The sequence below is a fragment of the Canis lupus genome, chromosome 38 (assembly GCF_003254725.2).
Source record: "Canis lupus dingo isolate Sandy chromosome 38, ASM325472v2, whole genome shotgun sequence".
In the NCBI taxonomy this organism is placed as follows: domain Eukaryota; kingdom Metazoa; phylum Chordata; class Mammalia; order Carnivora; family Canidae; genus Canis; species Canis lupus.
Window position 1 is genome coordinate 20273192 of NC_064280.1, and position 23796 is coordinate 20296987.

Sequence of the window (23796 nt, forward strand, 5' to 3'; positions counted from 1 at the left end):
TTTAGAGCTTTTCTTACAGATGATGTAATTGCTGTTTATTTTTAGCTTAGACTCATGCCTACCCTTCAGGCATCTGTATTTACATATTAATTTATCAAGCTCTTGGGTCCTGATAGGATGAAACACAAATAAGGTAGCTTTTGGATGGGAATAATCCTGGAGTGATTGGAGACAGGCAAAGGTCAGGCAAAGGCCAGGAAAGACTGACCAAGGGAGGTGGGGGCAGGGTCCAAGGAATTACCTGATGTTGTTATCAAAGTAAAGAATAATCAGAAGGACAATTATAGAATTAGGGGAACTTGGGGGCAATATCTAGTAGATAGAATGGTGTAGCATATTTTGTCTCTTATATCACTAAGTTCAGGGCTTATTTCCTCCCCCCAGATCTTCCCTGGTGGCCCTTGAAAGCTCACACATCTTGGGCCTGCCTCCATTGCTCACTTACATTGTATTGATAGGATGTTCTGGGGTCTTGAGAGCAGGCAGTGCCTTTCTTTGAATTCCTAGCACCCAGCTAACTGCCTGGCAGCCTGGCACAAGTAGATACTCAGTCCACATCTCAGCTTTTCCAAATCTCCCCTCCTCCACTGTGGCACAGTTAGGCTAACTGATCCCTGGGGCTCTTGCAGTCCTAACAGGCTAGGATTGTGACGGATCTGGGGTAGCCCAGGGCTGCTCTGTGGCTGGCTCACACTTATCCATTAAAACATGAATGGCCTGTGCTGGGTTTGAGGGCTCTGCCCTGCCCCAGCAGAATAGTGTCCTCACTGGAGCAGTGGGAAGCCTAGAGCAGCAGAGACAGGATCCCAGCCTCCAGCTCCTACAGTTGCTGCTGCTCCCCAGCCAGCGATTTCCTCTAAGGCCTGGATTGGTCCAGGAGCGACAGAGGGCTGGCAGAGAGCCTCTATATATTCCTCAGAGGGAGAGGCAGACTCAGACAGTTGTGAAGTTTTCAAAGTCTCGCTCTGCCGTTCAGAATTTGTGCTCAAAACTGAGGAGCTAAGCCACTTGCCAAAATGTGCAAAGGACTTGCAGCTTTGCCCCATTCATGCCTGGAAAGGTGAGAACCAAATTATTTGGGTTTAAGAGATGGAGATACGCAAAATCTCTGCTCAGGGGGGAGGATATCCAGGGGCAACAGAAAGCCATTGTTGTTTGTGCTGCAACAGGTGTAGGATTGTAGACTGGGGCTTGCCTCCTCTCTGCCAACGGTACAGAGGCTTGTGTGGCCTGAGCTGTAGGACACAGATCCACCATGGGGTAGTTTATGCACCATTTCATATCCAGAGCTTCATTTCCTCCAAGGAGATGCCTATTGCGTAGGTGCTTGCTCAGAGTCAAAAGTGCATGGTTAGGAGAATGGATTCCAACATCACACTGCCTGCCTTTGAACTGTGACTCCTACTGACTCTTTTGTGGGCTTGGGCAATTTACTCTTTCTGTATTTTGATTTCCTTCTCTGTGAAACGGAGATGCCAAGAGCATCTACCTCACGGACTGGTTATTAGGACTGAATGAGCTACTGTATTTTAAACACTCAGCACACTGTCTGGCACATATTAAAACTGTCTAAATGTTAACCTTTGTTAATTGATGTGTGTGGACTGAGAGAGGGGAGCAGGTTTGTGAGGAGGAGGGGATTTCTCATTGTTCTTTGTATCTTGATCCCATTAGATGGAAGTATCTGGATTGCTTGAGGAAGAAAGACATTGGGACACAGAAGTTATTTATTAGCTAGGATTCTTTTTTTAGGTAAATAGGAAAACACCATTGAGATTCTCTGGTAATCCTTAAACTGGCCTGAATTCTGGAGGGAATCCTAAGCATCTAGGCTGACAACCCAACAACCCTACTTGACACGGGAAGCAGTAAAGATGTTTATCCTCCTCTTATTTCTTAAGAATAGATTTGATTACATTTGGGTCGAGTTTTCAGTATTTAAAAGTAATGAAGATGAATTTCTTGCAACCCAACTCTATCCATAAAGGCACCAGCAGTGTTTGCCTAAGACGATTTTGTTCAATGGGTTATTTATGATTTATCTCATCTCTTACAAGCTCAGGTCTGACTCCTATTACTACTTTATATCTGACATGTGAACATGAATATTAATATTGAATCACTTTTTGTGTCGTTGAGTGCACAGTAAAATCTTATGCTCCATGATATAACTAATGTTCATGTGGGATATTTTAGGGTGGCCAAGGAGCAAGCATTTTTTCCTAGATTGCCTAAACCTTTTAATTTACTGGCATGTGGTAGACTCTTGCAATTTCTGTTTCCTATTCATTTTTTTCACATTCTATTTCCATTGCAAATAGAATCCTATTTCCAATGACAATCCTGCCTGACAGGGGTGTTTTGGAGAAATGGAATTGTGGAACTGTCGAACTGTTAGCACACATGCATGGAAAAATCTGAGAGTATCCTGAAGCATAGGATGAATTTGGATGAATGAATGCATCCAAAACCACCATCCCTGCTCTTCTGTTTGTTTCATTTCCCTCGTCCTCAGAAGCTCCCCCTTTCCACTTCTCTCCATGCTGCAAGAGGAACGTGGATGGGCCTCAATGCTTAGATAAGATGTTTGAAGACTCCTATAAAATAAATCAGGACAACATAGATGCTTACAAAATGAATCTGGTTATAATGGAAAGCCCTACTGAAGAGTTACATTGCACCTCTGGTTGCATAGGAATAAAATTCAGTTTACAGAAACCAGATTAACATGTGATTGATCACAAGGGAAAGAGGACTTGCAAAAGAGTGAAAAGCTCACAAAACTCAGTTTTGTCATTATCTAAATTTGCACCCATGAGCAAGTTCTTTCACTCCCCCAGGATTCTATATTCTCATTTAACCAGTGAGAGTTGGAGTTACTGTCCTCTAACATCTTTTTCCATGCTGACATAGTTTAAATATTTTTAAACCACAATTTATGTCTGTGGCCAACCAGAGATGCAATTAAAGGGAAATTTATCCTAATTAATTTCTCTCTAAAAGTTTGGGAGCAGAAAAGAGTCAATTAATGAAAAATCATCCAGAACCTAACGCTGTGCTGAAATCATGGCAGCGGCAGAAGCACCTACTCAGAGATTCTAATTCTGATTTACAAGAAAGTAAGATTTACTCCATGTTCCAGGAGATTTAATCCTAGAAAATATTCCTTGTTTAATGTGTAGGGAAGCGTTATGCCAGAGTCATCTATGATATATTCGTAGAAACTATTTTTCTTTCTTTAGATCTTTAAGACTATTGCTTATTAAAACCCAAAGTTGACCTCACATATTTTTATATATTTAGAGAGACCAGTAATCCAAATATATGGGCAACAAATGGCCACCACCCCAAACTTCTGCCTTGTGGCATATTGAAACCAGTGCCGTGTGGGTAGCAATATGACAGTTGGTGGAAAAATGAAAAAGTTGAGTCAATTTAAAAAAAAAAAAAAAAGTTGAGTCAGTTCAAGTTCTTATTTTTTCACCCATGATTTTCAACTTGGGTTTTAGGCTTCTTTTGAAAATCCATTTTATTTCTAGAGTCTCTTGAATTTCTCTGAAAGAGTTTAAGTTTTAAAGTAAACACTGCTCTTTGGAAAATGACAAAAATACTGTAAAATTAAAGTGTTTTTGTGATGATTTCCAAAAAAGTTGTTAGCAAATATAAGGAAGCCAGCGTGATTATTAAGATTGTTCTCTTTCAGTACTGACCAGTCCTGTCGCCAATTTCAGTCTCTACTAACCTGAAAAGGAGAGTAGGGAAGTAATGAAAACTTAGCTTCTGACAGAGAGTTTTCCCTGGGATATTTATAAAGTGTCACAAACCTTATACCTCTGTCAGCATCTGCCGTAGCTCTGACTTTTCTGTTTATGATTATAAAGGCTGCTGGTGGTGAAATGTTTTCAATCCACAGTTCACATGGGAGCTTCTGGTCATCTCAAGTTTGTGACAATGTTGGAATTTCAGGACCTGTAGAAAGTTAATGAGGAAAGTGACTTTCTGGTTCTTTAAGTTTATTTTTATTTTTACTGAATAGATTCCATTTTTTTCTCCTCTCCTGATTTATAGATGGGTCTAAGTGTGGGAAATTTAGAGTAGAAAGTCGCCTAATAAGCAAGGCCACTAGTCAACTAATTCTTTAAGGGCAGTAAGCCACATGGAAGCACCTTGCTGAGTAGGCTAAGTCTCCTGGGTCTGAGGATTAAATAAATACTGCTTTTTCAAGGATATGAACATATCCTTGGGCAAACTATGGAGGGTAATTTGCCAATGAACTTGAACTAGTCATAGCTCAGTCAGAGTAGATAAAACACCATCAAAGAAGCCTACAGAGATAGTGAGAGTGCTTCTAGTTGACTTTAGGATCATGCTTTCTGGGAATAAGTATGAATCTGAAGCTTGCTGTAGCTCGTAGAAAGTCTTGAGATATAATCACCAGTATTTCAGTGAAACGTTATAATGTTAAGAAAGTAAAGGAACTGTTTAATAAAGATGAGATGTGGTGAGTCACTTTTGTTTTGGTTTTTATTGCTGACACAATATTGATTATTTCTCTGGATTGCTTTTCAAACTCCATACTTGCCTTAGGCATGAGGATGAACGACACAGACCCTGCTCTCAAGGAAACTGCAGTCCAGTCAGGGAGACAAATAATAAGAAATGAGTCTATGGTGTTGAGATCCTCTATGAAGGAATAAATGATGGAGTGCAAAGAAGTACAAGACTGGGAGGAGGTGGTGGGGAGCTCAGAGAGCTTTTGGGTCAGGGAAACTTGGCAAGAAGTTATAAGAAATGATACTTAACCCAGGCTCATGAATGAAGCCTTGGGAAGGAAGAGTTGGTCAGGTCTAGCTGAGAAGAGTCGAGAGAAAGAAGGCATCCCAAGGCCAAATCTCTGGTCTGCCTGAGCAGAGTCAAGGAAGGGAGAGGGCCCAAGGAGCTTGGCTGCTGTTAGGACATCTTTGGACTTTGTACTATCCCTGTATTATCTCTCTGAAGCAAGCAAGAAGGGAATTTGAATTTCTAATCAGTTAACCTCCCATGCAGCACATCCTGTGTACTGTTGCCTTGGAATTTGTCGAATTCCCTTCCACTCCTGTCTGTGAAGATCGAAGAGATTTGTTCAGGGGAAAGATATTCACCCCTTCCCCTTCGCCTAAGGAGTTTATTTACTAAATAATCAGACAAGCAGGCACATGGTAGGCACTCAATAAATATTTTGTGAAGAAAATGCACAAATACATTTATAAGTGGAGACAGGGCTGCTCCCAGTTTGGCCTGGTGCTTCATCTGCTTGCAAAGAAAGGGATGAGAAGAACAGTAGAGTAGCAGTGGTGTTAGAGACCATGATACTGGAGAGAGTGCTCCAAAATAAAGAGGAGCTGGGGGGCAGGGGAGGGTTAGGAGAGGGAGGCAGGTGGAGAGGAGCCTGCAGCATTCCTGCAACTTCCTTAGGAAAAGAGGCAGGTCTTTCTGTCTCTGGTGAGGGTAGGCCTGGGGCTGCCTGGGGAAGCTTCTGAGCCTATCACCCTGGCTCTGTCTCCTGCAGCTGCTGTCCGAGCTTTCCCAATGGATCACATCCCCGATTCTAAAGGGGCGCCTCTTCCTAGTCTTTCATTCAGTCTGGGCTAAGTTGAAACACCAAATCTCAATTCAAAACACGTTTGGGTCCCAGAACCTGAAGTTTGGGATGATCCTTGAAAGGTTATCTAATTTTTCCTTCTTGAGCAAAGACTCTCCACTGTTATGGGACAGCTGCTATCTAGGGACGGGGTTAATGCTTCATGGTCATGGCTTTTGTCTGTCCTCCTGGCCAGAAAGCAAAGGAACTGAACTTTAATTAGTTCAGTCAGGATCAATCCTTAGTAACAGGAACCAGGCTCTGGCTGGAGACCAGAAGATAGCAGGTTCCTATCTCTTTCTTCCTCTAAAGTCCCAATCAGTTCTCAGATAACACTGAGCCTGCACTGTATTTCCAAAGCTGAGTCATCCAGAGGATAAGGCAGTGAAAGCCTGTTTTTGATGGCCTGAGGAGGTAACTCCTAAGATTACACATTTTAGGAATATTGGAGAAAGCCCAGAGTAAAGAAGGAGGCAAGTTCACAGTCTACCCTCTGCCTTAACATCAGCAAGGAGGTGGAGTGGAAAGAACACGGTAGCTCGGAACTCTACCTCTATTACTTCTTAGCTGTGCCAACTGGAGAAAGTCACTAAACCTCTCTGAGCTTCATTTCCTCATCTGTAAATGAGGATATTTTTCTTATTGGGGAGAAATGCTATACCCCCTATCAAAGAATTAATTTCCTTCCATCCTTCTTTCCCTCTTTGCGGGTAGTCAGGAAATCATTTAAACCTCAATTATGTGCCAAGGCCTTTGATAGAGCTTATTTATTTCCAACCTTCCTCATCATAACTTCATCTTTTTAAATAATAAAGATGAGTGTGTCGGATAGTACAGAATTTTTACCATTTCATCCATAATTCTTTCAGCGGATATCTCCTTTAAAAATATACCAACTTTTTACAAAACATTAAAAGCCATGATCATACTTAAAATTGAACAATTCTTTAATATTAGAAAATATTCTGTAAGCATCCAAATATCCTCAATGACTTTCTTGCAGCTGGATTGTTTGAACCAGGATCAAACAAAGGTCACACTTTTTTTTATTGTTATTACTGATTTTTATTATTATTAGATAGATAAGCACCAGCCATTGATCTAGCATTGATTGTGTAGAAGTACTTCTTACAAATGCACTTAAGGACGCCTTGAGACTGAGAGGCCAGTGCTTTTATCTAGTGGGGAGACATTAGCAATCTTATTAGAAGCAATTCAACAGAGCAGGTGTGGTGAGGCAGGGAGCACTGTTCATAAACAACACTGACCTGAGAGGTTTGTCTCCAGTGCCCTTTCTCCCCCTCTTCCTGTCCTTCACTGAGTGCAAAAAGCCTCTCACAGAGCCTGCCTGGCTTCTCTACATCAAATCACATTATCTTAGTCTCCAACTGCTTACAACACACCTTGCCAGGAGCTGGAAGTCTCTTGGGGTGCAGATCCTTTTTCTGTTCTTACTTCTCTTGGTGTGGGAACTAGTCCCCTTCCCTAACTTAACTGCTGAACTAGCTCACATGCAGCCAGTCACCCTTCCAGCCAGGACTGAAGGATATCCCCAAATCTCCCCCAACGAGCAGATAACACATAAACGGGCACTGAGGGGGGCACTTGATGGGATGAGCACTGGGTGTTATTCTGTATGTTGGTAAATTGAACACCAATGAAAAATAAATTTATTATAAATAAATAAATAAATAAATAAATAAACCCCAGGATTGCTTGAGGGACCTTTAAATCTCTCTATAGTCAATAGGCTTCCTGTCTTTTATTTCTTTTTCTTGCAATTATTTGTAGAACACAGAATTTTTATTCATTTATTTATTTACCCCCCCCGCCCACAGCATGCGTGCATGCATGAGGGGGGTGGGGAGGATAGGAGCAGGGAAGGGCAGAGGGAGAGAGAGAATCTTAGGAAGTCGACACAGGGCTTGATCTTACCACCCTGCGATCATGACTTGAGCTGAAATCAAGAGTCAGATGCTTAACCTACTGAGCCACCCTGGTGCCCCCGTAGATCACAGAATATTTAGATGCAAGTGTAAAAGGTTATATAACACATGGAAAAGGTAGTGGGTGGGGAATACAGGTGTCCTGAGCTGTAACCTTGGCCTCTGCTAAGCAGCAGCAGGATGAGCCCTGAGTCAGTGCCTCTCCCAGTCTCATCACCATACTTGTAATGGTGATGAGTCAACTCTGTGATCCTCTACCCTCCTTCCAGCTTCACTGCTTTATTGTCCTTAATTTGGACATTATATATTTTGAAGAAAGATTGTACTTTTATTCTAATTTTACATCTCATCCCAATCCCACAGGAAGGCCAGGGAGCTAACTTCTGGATGTAGCTTGAAAGCAGCAATCACTTAAAAATGTGCAATTTTCTTCCAGCCACTTTGGATCTCAAAGGACTAAATTAAGAACCCCATATTTCTTGAAAATACTTGTGACACATTCAGAATAAACTTTGAGTTTGTGAAAAATATATATTTATGTGCAGTGGAATGTGACTCTTTTATTTTGGTGAATTCCAGGAAGGGAAAAGATGGTTTCAGTTTCTTGTAAAATTCGAGGATAATTTAGGTTCAGAGATCATGGATTCTAACAGTCTATGATTTGTGTACTTTGTTGACAGTTAATCTCAAGAGTGTAAGCTCCTGGAGGGCAGGGAAGGAAATGCGATATAAGGACACAGACATGCCTGGCCTTGGGGGTGTGGTTCCATTGACTGCTCTCATACCAGGTCATGTTTTTCTCCAGTCAATGGAAAGAGTGGGAGTGGCCCACCCATGCCCTTCCTAGTGCTGCCCAGAATGAGATTCACACTTTGCATTAACAGCAAAAGAGTTTCCATCTCTGAGGCTGGAATGAGAAAGTTGAATCAGGATTTCTAGGCCTTTTTTATATTTAAACAGTCTTCATCTACCAGCTGCACAGATCCTGGAGTCCCAGCAATTCTTGAAATGATGTGGGGACTGCTTTGGACTACATGAATCCATGCCAGGCGTGTAGTGCACAGTGACTGCAATTTCCACCCATAGAGCTTGCCTTTACCCCCGGCATTAGAAATTGGATCTTGGGGCACCCCCCCCCTCCCACCCCGGTGGCCCAGAGGTTTAGCGCCGCCTTCAGCCCAGGGCATGATCCTGGAGACCCGGGATGGAGTCCCACGTTGGGCTCCTTGCATGGAGCCTGCTTCTCCCTCTGTCTGTGTCTCTGCCTCTCTCTCTGTGTCTCTCATGAACAAATAAATAAAATATTAAAAAAAAAAAAAGAAATTGGATCTTTCCTGGAAAATCTGAAGATGTAGCCAATCTAATCATAGGATGCATGTGTCATTAACACAGGTAATACACACATGACTGGTTTTATTCTCTCTGACCAGCACGTTCCTGGAAAGTTCATACAGGGCATTTCTTTGCAGAGCATTCCATTTAGTTGCCATGTCAAGGTAAAATAACTTGGCTTGACATTGTTTCTCCTTTAAAAAGGAAATTTGGTAGGGTTGAAAGGACTCAACCAGACAGTCTTTGAATGCTTTGGGCAGTAGGTAGCTGATGATCACAAGGGCTCCATGAGTAGTAAACAAGGCTAAGGTCACTCGTCTCTGTTCTACATGTTCTTCTTTCTGCTATCTGACTGCTTCCCCAGACACTTGTCCAGCAATACCTAGCTCTTCTGGACAGACTCTCACTCAGATCCTCACAACTCTACATTCCAGAAAGATGTTAAAACTATCCTAATAACGTTAGAGAAGGGCATACAGTGTGAGGTAAGACACTTGAAGAACGTGAAGTGGTCTACTCTGTAAGATAGTGAAGCATGTGGAGCTGTTTTGGGTCAAGCTACTACTTTTTGACTTTTTCTTGTAGAACATCTCTTTCTGGATGAGGCACTTGTCTGTGGGGATTCAGGAAGCTTTGAAGGGGTCAAGACGTTCCGTTGACAGAGTCATTTGTTGTGTTTGGCAGCGTATTTTAAGTGATAGCTTACAAGAGATACCTGAGTTCAAGACCGTGGACCAAATGACGTGTGCTCTTTGGGACAAGGTCAACAGAGCAGGTCACACTAAAGACTCTCTCAGAGAAGCCCACTGTCTGAGGTCTGGTGCTGGTGCCTTCTGAATGACAAGCTTCCAGAATCTTAGACTCTGTTTCTGAATCCCCCAAATCTAAAAACCCCTATGTCACTTGAACATGGACACCCCTGATATTTTTATAACTTGGTGGGACAAAAGATCAATTGCTGAAATCAGATACCCGTGAAGGCAAACTGAAAGCAAAGCTGTTCACAGAGATGAATGTAGATCGACGGGGATTTTTTTTCCTTCTTGGACAAATATGTCTCCCGTGCTCATGGGGTAGCATTTACACTTTCTCTGTGAGTTGGTAACATTAGGGGAAACCCCCTCTGTAAGTTGGGATTTTTTTTTTTTTTCAAAATTCTCAGCTGAGGTATCAAAAGCCTTTAGTTTAGTTTTTATTTATTTATTTATTTTTAACTGCCCTCTAACTTTTATCTTCCAGATTTAGTAAGAATAGCTTAAACTTTGTCTCCCTTCCTGATCCACACAGAGCCCCAAGATCGGTAATTAAGCCAAGATGAGTGGCAGAGTCTGGACTGCAGCGAGGGGAGGAATATGGGACTTTCATTGGCCACTCATGGAACATTTTATTAAATGGACCCTGGCTTCCAAACAAGAAAAAGGCAAGAATAGCTAAGACAACTGTTGATCATGATAGTCTAGAAATGAGTTCCTTGCACAACCTCGGTCGCCCAGATGCAAGCAGTAAAGTCAAATGCCTGGAATTGATGGATTCTGCTTCTTGAGAGGGGGTATGATTTTTTTTTCTCTCCTCTCTCATACCACCAACTCAGAATCATAGTCTGTGAATAGTATTAGGGTCACAGACAAATGCCTTCTTTCATAGATAAGAAAATAGGCCCAGACCTAGTTTGGTGACTTGTCCAAGATCTCCTACCTGGTGAAAGTTGAAGCTAAATCAAGGTCGTCTGCAGACTGAGCTTTCACCTTTATTTTATTTTGTCTGATGGACTTTAATTTATGAATTTTGTGTCTTCACTTGTAAAATACTTATTCTTCCATAGACACTATCTTTCAGAAGGTTTGGGCTACCAAATAAACTGTAGTCTCTAAGAAAAAAAAATTTCCTCCATTTCTGTTTACCAGATGCATAGAGCTTCCAGTTAGAATAACTGAACAGCATGAGACAGGCTTATTACAGTAAGTAAGAGCCCAGGGACTGAAATGAGATTGAGTTTGACTCCTACCACTGTCATTTATCAGAAGATTTGGGGCAGGGGGATCCCTGGGTGGCTCAGTGGTTTAGCGCCTGCCTTTGGTCCAGGGTGTGATCCTGGAGTCCTGGGATTGAGTCCCGCATCGGGCTCCCTGCATGGAGCCTGCTTCTCCCTCTGCCTGTGTGTCTGCCTCTCTCTCTCTCTCTGTCTCTCATGAATAAATAAATAAAATCTAAAAAAAAAAACTTAAAAAAAAGATGATTTGGGGCAAATCCACACACTTCTTGGTAACTCAGTTTTCTCACCTGCAAGATGGGGGTAATATTTATACTTCCCTCATAGGATCGTTACATGCACTAAATAAGGTTATGCACTAGGTGTGTTGAGTAAACCATTTCATTACCTGGACATGTGCGATTTTTCTTAGTGTTTGATTTTTCTTAGTCATTTTCAATTGGGGAAACTCTGCAGCCATGTCTCAGAATGGGGCCAGAACAGGGAACTTCATAGCATCCAAAATTAAATGAGACAAGAACCCCTCCCAACTCCCCTTCTTCATGTGCCTGTTTCAATGCCTTGTAGATTGTTCCTCTGCCATCTTGAGTGAACATTTCGCCAGAGCAGGCCATATCTCAAGGATTTAACTAGATCCTTTATACCATTTAGAAGACTTTGTTCTTCCCGTCTGCGTTCTGTGGCGTATCCCTAGCACCTCTCAGGGCCTGCTTCCTTGGGCCCTTTCTCCTTTGTGCTTTATATCTGATGGTCTCCTATCAGCTATGACTTGCATTTGCAAGACATGAAATTACACATGCATTTGTCTAAGATCCTTTGTGCCTTCAGTCTAGGGGAGGGCCCTCAGCTCAGAGACTCCTGCTTTGCATCTTTCTGGTGGCAACTGGGTGACCATCTGCATGGTTCCTGGACATTGTTTCTATCCCGAGCCCAGTTCTCTAACTTAGCAACTCCCATCCTATCCCAGTAACCACACAGGGTAGGGCATCCCCATTCTTCAGGTCCCGATGTGGGAGTGCCACGATGCAGACTGCGTTGCCCCTGGGGATGAATGTGAGGGAATGCTTATGAGACAAGTGTCCAGGTTTATGACCCAGCAACACACTCCCGAACTTTGAAAACTTCTTTGGAATTTTTAGAAAATGTCTTAGGTAGGTGGGGATTTCAACATCAAACTTTGGGAAGGATCCAGGGGAAGACAGAAGAAACACACAGAAAGCAAGCACCTGTGTGGGGATGCACACCGATTCCCCGTCCTCCCCGGTCAGGACGGGGTCCAAGCCAGATCATACATTCCAAACTTCAACCCTTCAGGGAGACTTTCTCTGTTTCTCCCTTGGGGAGAAGCTAGCCCTCTATCTTCTTCACCCTCAGAGAACTTTTTCATCTTTCTTCTAGCTCATACCTCTTCTTCCCCTACTTCCCTCAGATTCAGCTTTGGTTGGATATTTGAAAGCAACTGGTTTAATTCTTACTCTAACCCTGCAAGGTAGATATCATCAGCATCATTGTTTTACCAATGAAAAAGCACAGATAATTATTTAAAGATTTCATTTATTTATTTTAGAGAGAGCTAGGGAGAGAGAGAGCACAAGCGAGGGGCGGGGCAGACGGAGAGAGAAAGAGGGAACCCTAAACAGACTCCGTGCTGAGTGTGGAGCCCGACACCAAGGCTCTATCCCAGGACCCTGAGATCATGACTTGAGCTGAAATCAAGAGTGGGATGCTTCTCTGACTGAGCCATCCAGGTGCCCCCACAGCACAGATAATTTAAATGTTAGGCCCAAGGTCAGACAGTACACTTGATGTGCATGAGTTCCAAGGAGCTGGTTTCAAATCTAAGGCTTAGTCCACCATATCACAGCTGCATTTCAATAAAATTATGTAGATGTATCTTCTTTGTAAAATGAAAGCTACTTGAGGTAAGGAACAATCTCTTCTTATTTTGTAAAACTCTCCCCTATGCTCTAGCACGGTGCCTGAAAGATGGGGGTCTTTAAGTCTATTGCATTTGTGTTGGATAAGTGAATGGAAATGAGTGTGTGAACCAATAACTAGATAGTTCTTGAAAATAGAAATCTTGAGAATAATAAGGGGTTGTTACCATATTTTGGTGGAGGGAGAGATGAAGTGGTATGAAATCAAATTCCATGCTTCAGACAAGAAATAGTTCTCTTCTTCCGCACACTTATGTCATTATTTTGCCCGACAAACCCTTTTAATAATTTGGCAAAGATAAATGTTAACCAACTGTTTGTGATTATTTGAGGTAATGAATTTGGATCTGTTACATGAATTCACAGTGAGAAGACACATTAAATTCTGGGAACCATGGTTTTATTAAGTGATGTAGCACATGTTACTGTTGAGTAAGGTCCCAGTGAATTTTATTTTGATGCTCTTCCCTCTCTGCCTTCTTCAACACTCTTTATTACCCACTTTATGTCCTTCTTTTGTAATGTATGAAACAAGTTAAGTAAGGTAGGGGCCTGTAGAACTAGAAACCTCCAGTCTGCGAAGTCCCTCTTCATAATTTAAAGCAGAATAACATGGAGATGTTCAAAGGCTATGGGTCACACCAGTGTTCAGAGAAGCTCTCGTGGGAATGACTCTGACCCCTCCACTTTGGGAACTCAAAATAAACCATAAATTTCTGTCTTCCTCAACTTGAGGACGATGTTCCCACTATTTATTATCTGCCTTCCAAGCTGAACTACCAAAAGTCCAGAAATCTTGCCAACAATATTTTGAATAAAACAGGGAATTGAAGGTCAGAGGGAAATAATCTGTTTCTATCCTGTCTTGTCCCCCCATGGCCTCTTTCATTACCCCCACTAACTTACTCTGAGTGATGAATGTGTCAGAGACAGGCCATGAAAGCATGGGAAATATCTCCATTTCCACAGGAATCCTTGGGTAGGGAGTAGCCAACGCCTGGGAAAAACAATACTCTTTTTTTCCTCCCCATTTTTTTAATAGTGGCACAAAGGGGGTAATATTACAGTGTAGCTCTGAGCCACTCCAGGTAGCAATAGACATCTCCAGATTGGCTTTTTGTGACACCCCATAGGGGTGTTCTCCAGCAATGTATTTTTTTCTATGCCCTCAGAATTAGTTGCATTATTCCAAGGTGGAGGCCTTCTGAAAGGGGCCTATCTTGCATGTTAGTCAACCAGATCCTTGTTGAACGTACTCCATTCCATTCCATTCTGTTTCATTCCATTCCATTCCATTCCGTTCCGTTCTGTTCCATTCCGTTCTGTTCTGTTCTGTTCCATTCCGTTCCATTCCGCCCCATTCCATTCCATTCCATTCCATTCCATTCCATTCATCCAATAAACATTTAGTAGTAAACACCCATGTCCAAGACATTGTGCTAGAGATAGTGGGGCAAATATAATTAAACAATAATAAGAATATATAACCTTTTTTTTTTTAAATCAACTCTATCAGCTGACTTTTTTTTTTTTTAATTTTTATTTGTTTATCATAGTCACAGAGAGAGAGAGGCAGAGACATAGGCAGAGGGAGAAGCAGGCTCCATGCACCGGGAGCCCGACATGGGACTCGATCCCGGGTCCTCAGGATCACGCCCTGGGCCAAAGGCAGGCGCCAAACCGCTGCACCACCCAGGGATCCAGATATATAACCTTTAAAGACTATTTACTACGCTCTAAGTGCCATGCTAAACATTTCAATGCATTGATTTATTTAGCCTCATAACATATATATGGCACAGAAACTAGAGGCTCAGAATCTAAGTTACTTACCCAAAGTCACCCAGCTGGTAAGTAAGAGTTGGAATATAAGCCCAAGCAGTGTGGACCTGTGATCTTAGGATTTATGGCAGCTGTAATGTACTTAATTTCAAGATGCTATGGGAGACCAAGGAAGTAAGATATGCTATTAGCCCCCAAGAATGTTGCTATCTCTTTTGGAAATGCATACATCTGGAGCTCCTAGATGTACACTCATGAAGGACTAGCATTATTTCTTGAAAATATGCTGTCCACAACTTTGCAGAAAAAAATGTGTTCTACCCCTTGCACTGTAACTTTTTAGAAATCTTAGAATAAGATCTTGTGAGATTCTGTAAAAACTTTTAAATTTCCATAAACCTCAGTTTTTCCACTTTTAAAGTAAGGAGATGGCAAATTAAAAACCCTCTAAGGTCCCTTGAAATCTGGATGGTTTGGCTCCAACATCCATGCCCTTACTCACCATACTATTCCATCTCTTGCCCTTTAATTTTGGTATTTGATTTTATGGGTAAGAGCCCAATACTCCACTTTATTGTCCCTCTAGGAACAGCCTCTTTGCTTTACAAACTCTTCCAGTTATATAACCTGGGACAGGATTTTGCCACAGTTGGGAGGTGGACATTTTCTTTGCCAAGTGCAGGGAAGAGATTGAACACGATTGAACATGTTATATGTCGCTGTAATAATGGAGTTGAGATCTGGAAAGTGTCACATGAGATCATCTGAATAGATCCAGGTGGTTGGTTATACATAACTTACATTATCCAAAACAGCTGGTTGCTTGTCTTTTCTTGATGACTTTTTTTTTAGCAATGGAAACTTTGCCATGTATAGTTCACTATTCCCATGGTTTCATCACCATATGGTTACTGAGTTCTCCTGAACACTTGCTGTTTTAATTTAAGCAATCTTGTATTTGTGTGGGGCATGCTTTTCCACACTTACAAGTGTCTGGTTTTGAATAATTTAAAATGGATGCATCATTATTTATGTTTCTCATTTGAAGCTTCACAATGCCTTGAGGCCACTCCTCAGACCTTTGCTTGGGTCTGGATATCATTTTGGGTGAAGCCAGGAGCTCTGGTGCTAGCAGTCAGGTCTCATGGGCACCTTCTATCTTTCCCCCTCTGTGCTCCTACCACCTCCCTGGAGTCCTGCAAAGGAGTATGTGGAGTGGATGAGGGTGCTGGTTTGAAGAGTTGTGGAACACTGAAACATAGTCCTCTGACCTCTGACCTTGTCTCAGGAATGCTCTCTTGTCCCTCTCTACTTTTCTGCTTCTTCTTTTACCATTCATTAAAAGCAGTCTTCCTCTTTGGGAACAGGTCAGCCTATCTTCCCAATGAGTTTAGGGTCTTGGAAAACCAAGGCCAGAAATGGAATATTACCTTCTGTTAACATCTGCTTTTGGCTTCTCCACACAACTCCCTCAGAGGTTAGAAAGCACAATGGCCTAGTTATCTCAAGCATTGTCTCAGAACAGCAATTCGGGGAATATAGATTCTTGAAAGTCAGAGGCAAAACTCTATCGAGAGGATTACATGAATTAATGCCTCGATAGACTAATACTGTATGTAAACTGTTGTTTACATAAACCTATTATTATCTTTAAGAATTGCTGCCAATCATAGGCTTTCTACCTATTTGTTGTGAGGAGGAGTGACTGATGTAGGAAAGGCATTAGGGTTCAAAGCCAATGGCCAAGAAATTCTTGAGACGTCTTTAGTGCAGAAAGGTGGTTTTATTGGAGCACAGAGACAGGATCTGTGGGCAGAAAGGGCTGCCCTCGGGTCATGAGGAGTGGCCCTTATATACTTTCAAGTTGGGAGGGGGTTAGGGAGCACAGTAAGTCTCTCAGGAATTTTGGAGCTAGGTTTCCAGGATGTTGGGGTTCTAGCTATTGTTAGGAAAAGGTCATGTATTACTGTTTAGTAAAAACTCAGTTATGGTGCTCTTCAGATATATACCCGTGGGTCATATGTTTGGGGTATGATTGCCAACATGTATTTTGGTGGGTTTAGAGAAGGAAGTTTCCAAAGGAATTTTTATATGTTGAAGTAGGCTTACAGGGTCTTGGGGGTTGGACTTAAGGTTGCCTTTTGCCCTTAACAAAGTATTAATATCAAGGCAGCTGAGTTCTTAGAGAAGTGTCCTCTTGCCTGTTTCAAGGACTTGCCAAGGGGCTGCAGGTAGTAAGGAAATTTAATAATTTTTCTCCTGCCTTCGTTTCCCACATCATGACCTCTTGACCAGATGGAGAGCTTGCACCTAGATGCAGGAACTGTGTGATTGAAATGAAAGTCCAGTGACCTCACATGGTCCTCTACACTTAGATATACCAGGGATCTGGAGAGACAGAGGGTTTCTTCTCCAGATGACTGAGGAAGAAAATGCATCATCAAATAGGACTGGGCTTTACTCACCTACCCACATCGAGTCTGTTTTTGATCAATTGGGAGTAAAGAGGGTGCCACAAAGATAGACCTTTCCACACCACTTATAGGTGAACCAGGCCCTCACTTTTGTTTTTGGTCACTGCTGAGACCATCCTGGCTTTTCCTACCTAGCTTTCCTCCTGTCTTCCCCAGGGTAGGGTCACGAGGAATTACTTCTGACATTTCCTCATTCTCTCACTTTGGTATCGTTGTCATTTCACCAAGAAAGTAATGTTGAAGGCAATGTCAACCAAGCAAAGGGGCAAAGCTAAAATAAAACAAAAGCATTTTGAGGGTCTCAGAATTGCAATGCAGAGAATACAGATCCAGGTAGCACCTCAAATGCATTGTTTCCACCCCACCTCCTCCCCTCTGTGAACGAAAGTCAGGGGTTTTTAAAGACAAAAGGGAATACTTATATATGTTGTTTACAAAGAATTTCTATTGGTGTTGGTGGCGGGAAGCAAATCTTAGCTGAACATAATTGGTTGCTAAGGCTATCACTAAGCAAAAGCTCTTACTAGAGCAAGTTGCAGGTGTTCAGGCTGAGCCCTCGCAATATTTGCAGTTTGGTCCAGTTGAAGGTTCATGATTTCATACTATGAGAACATGCATAAGGCCCAATTCTTTAATGGCCTCCCGGCTTCATTTTAAAATCCCTGGACATAAGTAACTCCGTTTCATTTCACCTTTCACAGCATTGAGTTCATTTATTCTACCCAGAGAAAATGAGCTTAATGCAATCAAATGCCAATATCCCCAAAGTTAAAGGAAACTGCTATAAACTGTAATACTAGGTGGTATAAGATGAAGTTTTGTAAGTATGTAATGAAGACTGTGGTGATGATGGTGATGATGATGATAATGATGATGGTGATGATGGAGATGGTGGTGGTCATGAGGATGGTGTTGGTGGTGGTGATCATGATGGTGATGGTGATTATGGAGATGATGTGGAGATGGTGGTGGTGGTGATGATGATGACCATCACCGTATATTGCATGCCATTTATGTTCAGGTACTGTGCTAATTTTTACATACTTTATCTCACAAATTCCTCACGGAAAGTTTTTACTGAAGGCACTAATGCTATCCCTTTTTAACAGATTATGGAACCAAGACCAAGAGATATTATATCACTTGTATAAAGTCACACAGATAGGAAGTGGCTGTTGAAAACAAACCTAAGTTAATTCATTCATATCCAACTATCAGATTCTTTTTGGTAGATAAATGTAGCTATTAATCTTTAGTCATAGATGATGGTTACTTCTTTCTTTTTTTTAATGATTTTATTTATTTATTCATAGAGACAGAGAGAGAGAGAGGCAGAGGCACAGGCAGAGGGAGAAGCAGGCTCCATGCAGGGAGCCTGATGTGGGACTCGATCCAGGGTCCCCAGGATCAAACCCCGGGCTGCAGGCGGCGCTAAACCGCTGCACCACCGGGACTGCCCTGGTTATTTCTTTCTCCACAACTTTGCTACTGGTTTAAGAAAGCAAGACCACCGTACATATAGTGAAATCCAATTGGGCCAACTTATTTAGGCAAATTTGTATCAATAAGCTGGTCAAAATGTTTATACAACTCATCCTCTAATCAGTAAAATCCTCATTCTTTGTGTTCTGACCACAACTTGTAGGAAAAATTCAGTCAGACAATAATATTCTGAGATAGGATTCTGATACCCTTGTAGGTGGTATCAGGCAATGGGGCATCTCAGAATCAAGGCGTAAATGTAGGACTATTTTAGGGATCAAGCTACAGGTGCCGTCTATATGGGTGAAGGGGTAATTACCTTTGTATAACCTTTCTATGAAACAGGTTGGGGTTTCCACAACAAGTCACCGGTCCACATGACTTAGGCCATTATCATGACAGGAGAGAGATCATTATCTAATGAACAAACCTACTTGTAAAAATTCATTTCTAACATATTCTGCTAACTGCCAAAGCATCTGATGTTGGTCCCAATCAATAAGGACAGCTGAGACCCCTACAACAATCCCCTCTGGAGCATGATCTTTCCAAAATGCTTATTGATAGGGGATCCTTGGGTGGCTCAGCGGTTTTAATGCCTGCCTTCGGCCCAGGGTGTGATCCTACAGTCCCGGGATTGAGTCCCACATCGGGCTCTCTATGTGGAGCCCGCTTCTCCCTCTGCCTGTGTCTCTGCCTCTCTCTCTCTCTCTCTCTCTGTCTGTCTTTCATGAATAAATAAATAAAATCTTTAAAAAAAATAAAATAAGATGCTCGTTGATCACCAGTGCAACGTGAATTCCTTATTAGGGCATGTAGCTGAAGCTAACTCCTACATACATAAGGTCATACTGTAGTCATACTGTCATACAACCAGCTAACATTTTTCATTGCATTGTTTTGATTCCTTGTTTTGTGTTTGTCTTATTCAACTAAAATATAAACTCCATGAGAGGACCTTTTCTCTTCGTTCCACTGGGGATTTCAAAACCTATAATAGCGTATGGCACATGACAAGCATTTAATAATTTGTTGAATAAACAAGTGAGCAAAAGGAGAACTCTACTGAGGCCAGTCTTTTCTATCTCTACTATAATCCTATGAAATAAATCAGTTTATTTAAATAAGTGCCCTGGTCGAGGGACCTAAGGATAACAAGTTAATCTGGGGTGGTCAAGGTTGAAGACTGAACATAAACAAGGAGCGGATTATCTATAGTTCATATGGAAGTAGGTTAATTCAGGAAAATGGCAGATGCCAAACTTGATGCATTCTCTCTCTACCATAATGACCCGGCACTACTTTCTCCCTACACATGAGAGTTGATCTTGATTTTAAGAGACCACATTCCAACAACCCTGGAGGGTTGAGAATTTCAGTTTCTGAACAGACCTGATCATTCACTTCTATTTCTTTATGTTCTGCTAAGGGTTTTCAAGGCCTTTTACTAACCCCTGCCTCTCATGAGCCATTGATGAGTAACAAACTCCATTCATCTTGAGCTTTAAAAGAACCGCCAACAAGAAGGCTTTTTCAGTCTTCAACCAAATGAATCTTTCCAGATGGGTCCTGCCTCGTGAACACACACCCTCTGGGCTCCCTTTTTTCTGTCAGCCTCAGCTTGGGTTCTGTCTAAGGGATTCACACCTCGACTGCAGGAACTCAGAGGAGCTAATTTTTTCCTTTGCGTCTCAGAGCAGCTGACTCTGGTGGGTGCAGTACTCTCCAGAGACCAGTGGAGACTGGTTGCTAACAAGTGTTTTAGAGACTGTTGTTTATCTTTTCTGGGTATTTATTGCACTTTCAGGAGCCAAGAAAGGGCATGTCCTTTTTACTCCTGGGGTGTCTTTTCAGAAGGTGGCCGCCTGGAACACAGAGGTCTGCTCTTTAGGTAATTCCTCACTGACATACACACTTCCCCACGACCAGCAGGGGGCATCTGCCACACAGATTTAAGCTGAATTCACTTTAAACTGGATTGTCCTTGATACCTGACCTGTTGGGACACTTCTTTTGGAAATGTAAAATCCCTGTTCTATATTTCCCAAATGTCCTCCATCTTGTCTTTCCTCTTGACTGTTCCTAATAGATGTCTGGAGTCTAGAATGAAACCTGCCCGTGATGACCCCAAGTCTTCCAACCACAGGACGGGTCTGTGCCTCTGGGCTACTTCTAATTCTTTTAAGTCCTGATAAATTTTGGTCTCACAATAGATTCTGGTCAGGCTGCTAGAGGTTGTAATTGCCTTCCCTGCCCCTTCTCCTCAGAGTAGACCTGGTCTGGGGTGAGGAACTAAATGAGCACGCTCAGTTTGAGCCTTACTTAACTTTCAACCTCTTTAATAGATGGCAATTGAATCCAGTTACCTTAGAGTCCTTGTGGTCATTTGGTGACGTTTTACATCCCCTCACCCAGTTAACCAAATTAAAAACAGCCTAGTTCTGGAGGCCTTATTCTGTGCCACACTCCAGTATTACACTCACCCCCGTTTTTCATTCAACCCAAAATGTAGTTTTGCTCTCAGCTAGAAATTGAATTCATTCATTCACTTTTTGATTCATCGGTTTATAGAGAAAATCTTTTCTGAGCACCTATTAAGTGCCAGGCCCTGAGCTGTGTGCTGAGATTAGAACCGTGAACCAAACAGATATTGTTGGAGACCTGCCATGCTAATGGGAGAGAGAGAGACAGGACCCAAATAAAAATACAGAGATATATGTGCAAATTGATAAGGACCATAAATGAAAAATACAGAAGGCTCTGTAGGGGCAGCTGTTGAAGCCATGTCTCTCTTTGCACTGCTTTTGTGTCATCACGTTAGCACACACTGGAACTCCTTGACGTTGGGGTCTATATCCTTTAATTGGCATATCCCACCCACGGTGGTCAATGACTAGAAAAAAATCTAGCATTTAGTTTGCATGTATGTGTCCTACATTCAGCTGTTCCAATTGTCTCTGAGGCAAGGAACGGTCTCTGTTACCCTTGAAGCCCCTAGCACAGGACTTTACATATAGTTGGCTACTCTATATTCTACTTGTGTTTTTAAAAATTCAGCTAGATTTGTTTTGATTGATTGCTTGTACTGTTTTTCATACTTGTATGCAGTAAGGTAATATCTTTGACTCAATTCACCCGTTAGAAGGAAGGGCCCAGGTGGCCTAGTGTCCTTTTGAAATTTGATTTCCTGGCCAGCGTACCCACAGAGGGCACAGATTTAAAACCGCAAACCCTGCAATTACTCAAACCCTTTCCAGTTTGAAATCACTAATGTGAGTCATCTACAGAAAGAATTATCTTCCTCTGAGCCTTTAATTAAAATTTCACCCAGGCATTTCCATCGATTTTATTTCAAAACAAGGTTTTCTTTGTAAAACAAAAGGATACCAAGACGGGGATGAGATGGGAGGAAGTAAAAATTGTTTCTTGTTCACCAGCATTAATGTTATGTACCCAGGAAAAATGCCTAGTGTCGGGTCGAATGGAGCCCAAGACTCCAGTTGAAATCACCAAAGTGTCAGAAAGTTTTCTTCTTTGGGCGAGGTTGTTGTTGACATTAAATTAATGTCAGATTCATTCAAGTTGATTTTTTTAAGGGGGGAAAATAAAATGATAGGTTTGAGCTTTTGTTTTGTTTGATTTTCCACTTGGTTTATTTTGTTCCCATATGTGTGTATAGGGAGGGGTGGGGAGGGGAAGGCAAGGGGGGGGGGATGCCTCCCCCTTGTTCCAGGAATTTCTGAGGAGAAAAACAAATGTAGTAACATCATTTATCCTTGCAAAAGAATAAAAGATTTCAAGTGGTTTCAACTCCAGCATCTGTCAACTCCTTACCCTGTCAACTTTTAGTGTTTTAGAAGAGGAGATGCAATCATATTATTCATTCTCCGTATTCCTGCAAACTCCTAATTAAATCAAATGGACTTCCCATTGTATATATTCTCTTTAATGTCAGATATTTGAACACGTACTAAGTCAGGAGTTGGAAGCCATCAAGAGAAGTTTTAACAGAGCCCTGCATCTCCTTTCCCTGTTTCATCCCCAAGGCAAGTATGAGGAAGAGAATAATGTGATGTACTGGTAGGTTTGCTACCCTGAAGAATGGAATATAATTTTCTATAGGCAATGTTCTAAATGGCCATTGATTTCTAGATCATCCCACAGAAAATTTATTTAAGCAGTGATACAGATGAAATCATACTAGGGTTCTGATTCATTCTGGATTCACTTTATTTTTTTTTTAAAGGATTTTATTTATTTATTCATGAGAGAGGCAGAGACACAGGCAGAGGGAGAAGCAGGCTCCCCATAGGAAGCCCAATGTGGAACTCGATCCCGGGATCCTGGGATCACGACCTGAGCCAAAGGCAGACAGACGTTCAACCCCTGAGCCACCCAGGCGTCCTTTATTCTGGTTTTAGAAGGCTTCCGTGGGATGCCTTAAACATTTAACCACCATTTATAGACAGTGTTTTTATGGGAACATACATCCTGAAAGAGTTAACAGAAGAAAAACTTGAAACAGATTGAGTTGGCAAGACCGGCTGCCACCTGTTTTGGGAGAGACAGTCTTTGAGGGCACCTTCCAGGCATTTTACCCTTTTTTGGGTTTTCTTCCAAAACTGCCCTAGGCTGAGTGCTGTACAGAGGCTCCTGTGTCATCCTTCCGTCCCCTAGGTAGGGTAGGCAGAGCAAGCCGGCTTCACCCGACATGGTTTCTGCTCTCCCTGTCACACACTTTATGCTCCAGCAACAAGGAAGCATCCCTTCAAGCAATAGGCACATTCCCCTCTTCTTGCCTGGAAGGACCGTCCTTGTCTTGTCTGCCTGGCAAACTGCTGCTCCCACTTTGCCTCCCCTGAGAAGCCCCCCTGGTTTGCCCTTGTGGGGCAGAGCTCTGCTGCCCTCTGGACGTCCTCTCCTTGAACCCCTCCTTGTGATCACTTGAAAGCCTGAGGCCCCAATGGGCCGTGAGCACCTTGACCGCCAGGACCTTACCCCATGGGTGTTCGTACATTTCCTGCGTACTGCTGACAAGTGTGATCAAGGAGTAAAAACACGGATTGGCTGGCTGTCCCAGGGCACACTCGCCAGCATGCGTGCATCCCCACCTCGTTTCTCTACACTCGTAATATTTTCTTTCTATTCCAGATAAATATTAGATTGGTGATTCTTGACTCCAGACCAGAGCTAGAATATGGCAGGCGGTGGGTGTAGTAATTCTTAGTAACTT

At 42.3% G+C, this 23796-nt stretch overlaps 1 protein-coding gene across 1 annotated transcript in view; it reads left to right on the forward strand.

Moving 5' to 3' along the window:
• Nucleotides 1–747: 747 nt before the first annotated feature.
• The window catches only part of RGS5 (regulator of G protein signaling 5), a 47267-nt gene continuing 24218 nt past the window's right edge, over nt 748–23796 (forward strand). Inside the window, exon 1 of the mRNA XM_025420896.3 lies at nt 748–1060. Within this exon, the coding sequence (XP_025276681.1) occupies nt 1017–1060 (44 nt within the window). The 5' untranslated portion in view covers nt 748–1016. The remainder of the gene's footprint in view (nt 1061–23796) is intronic.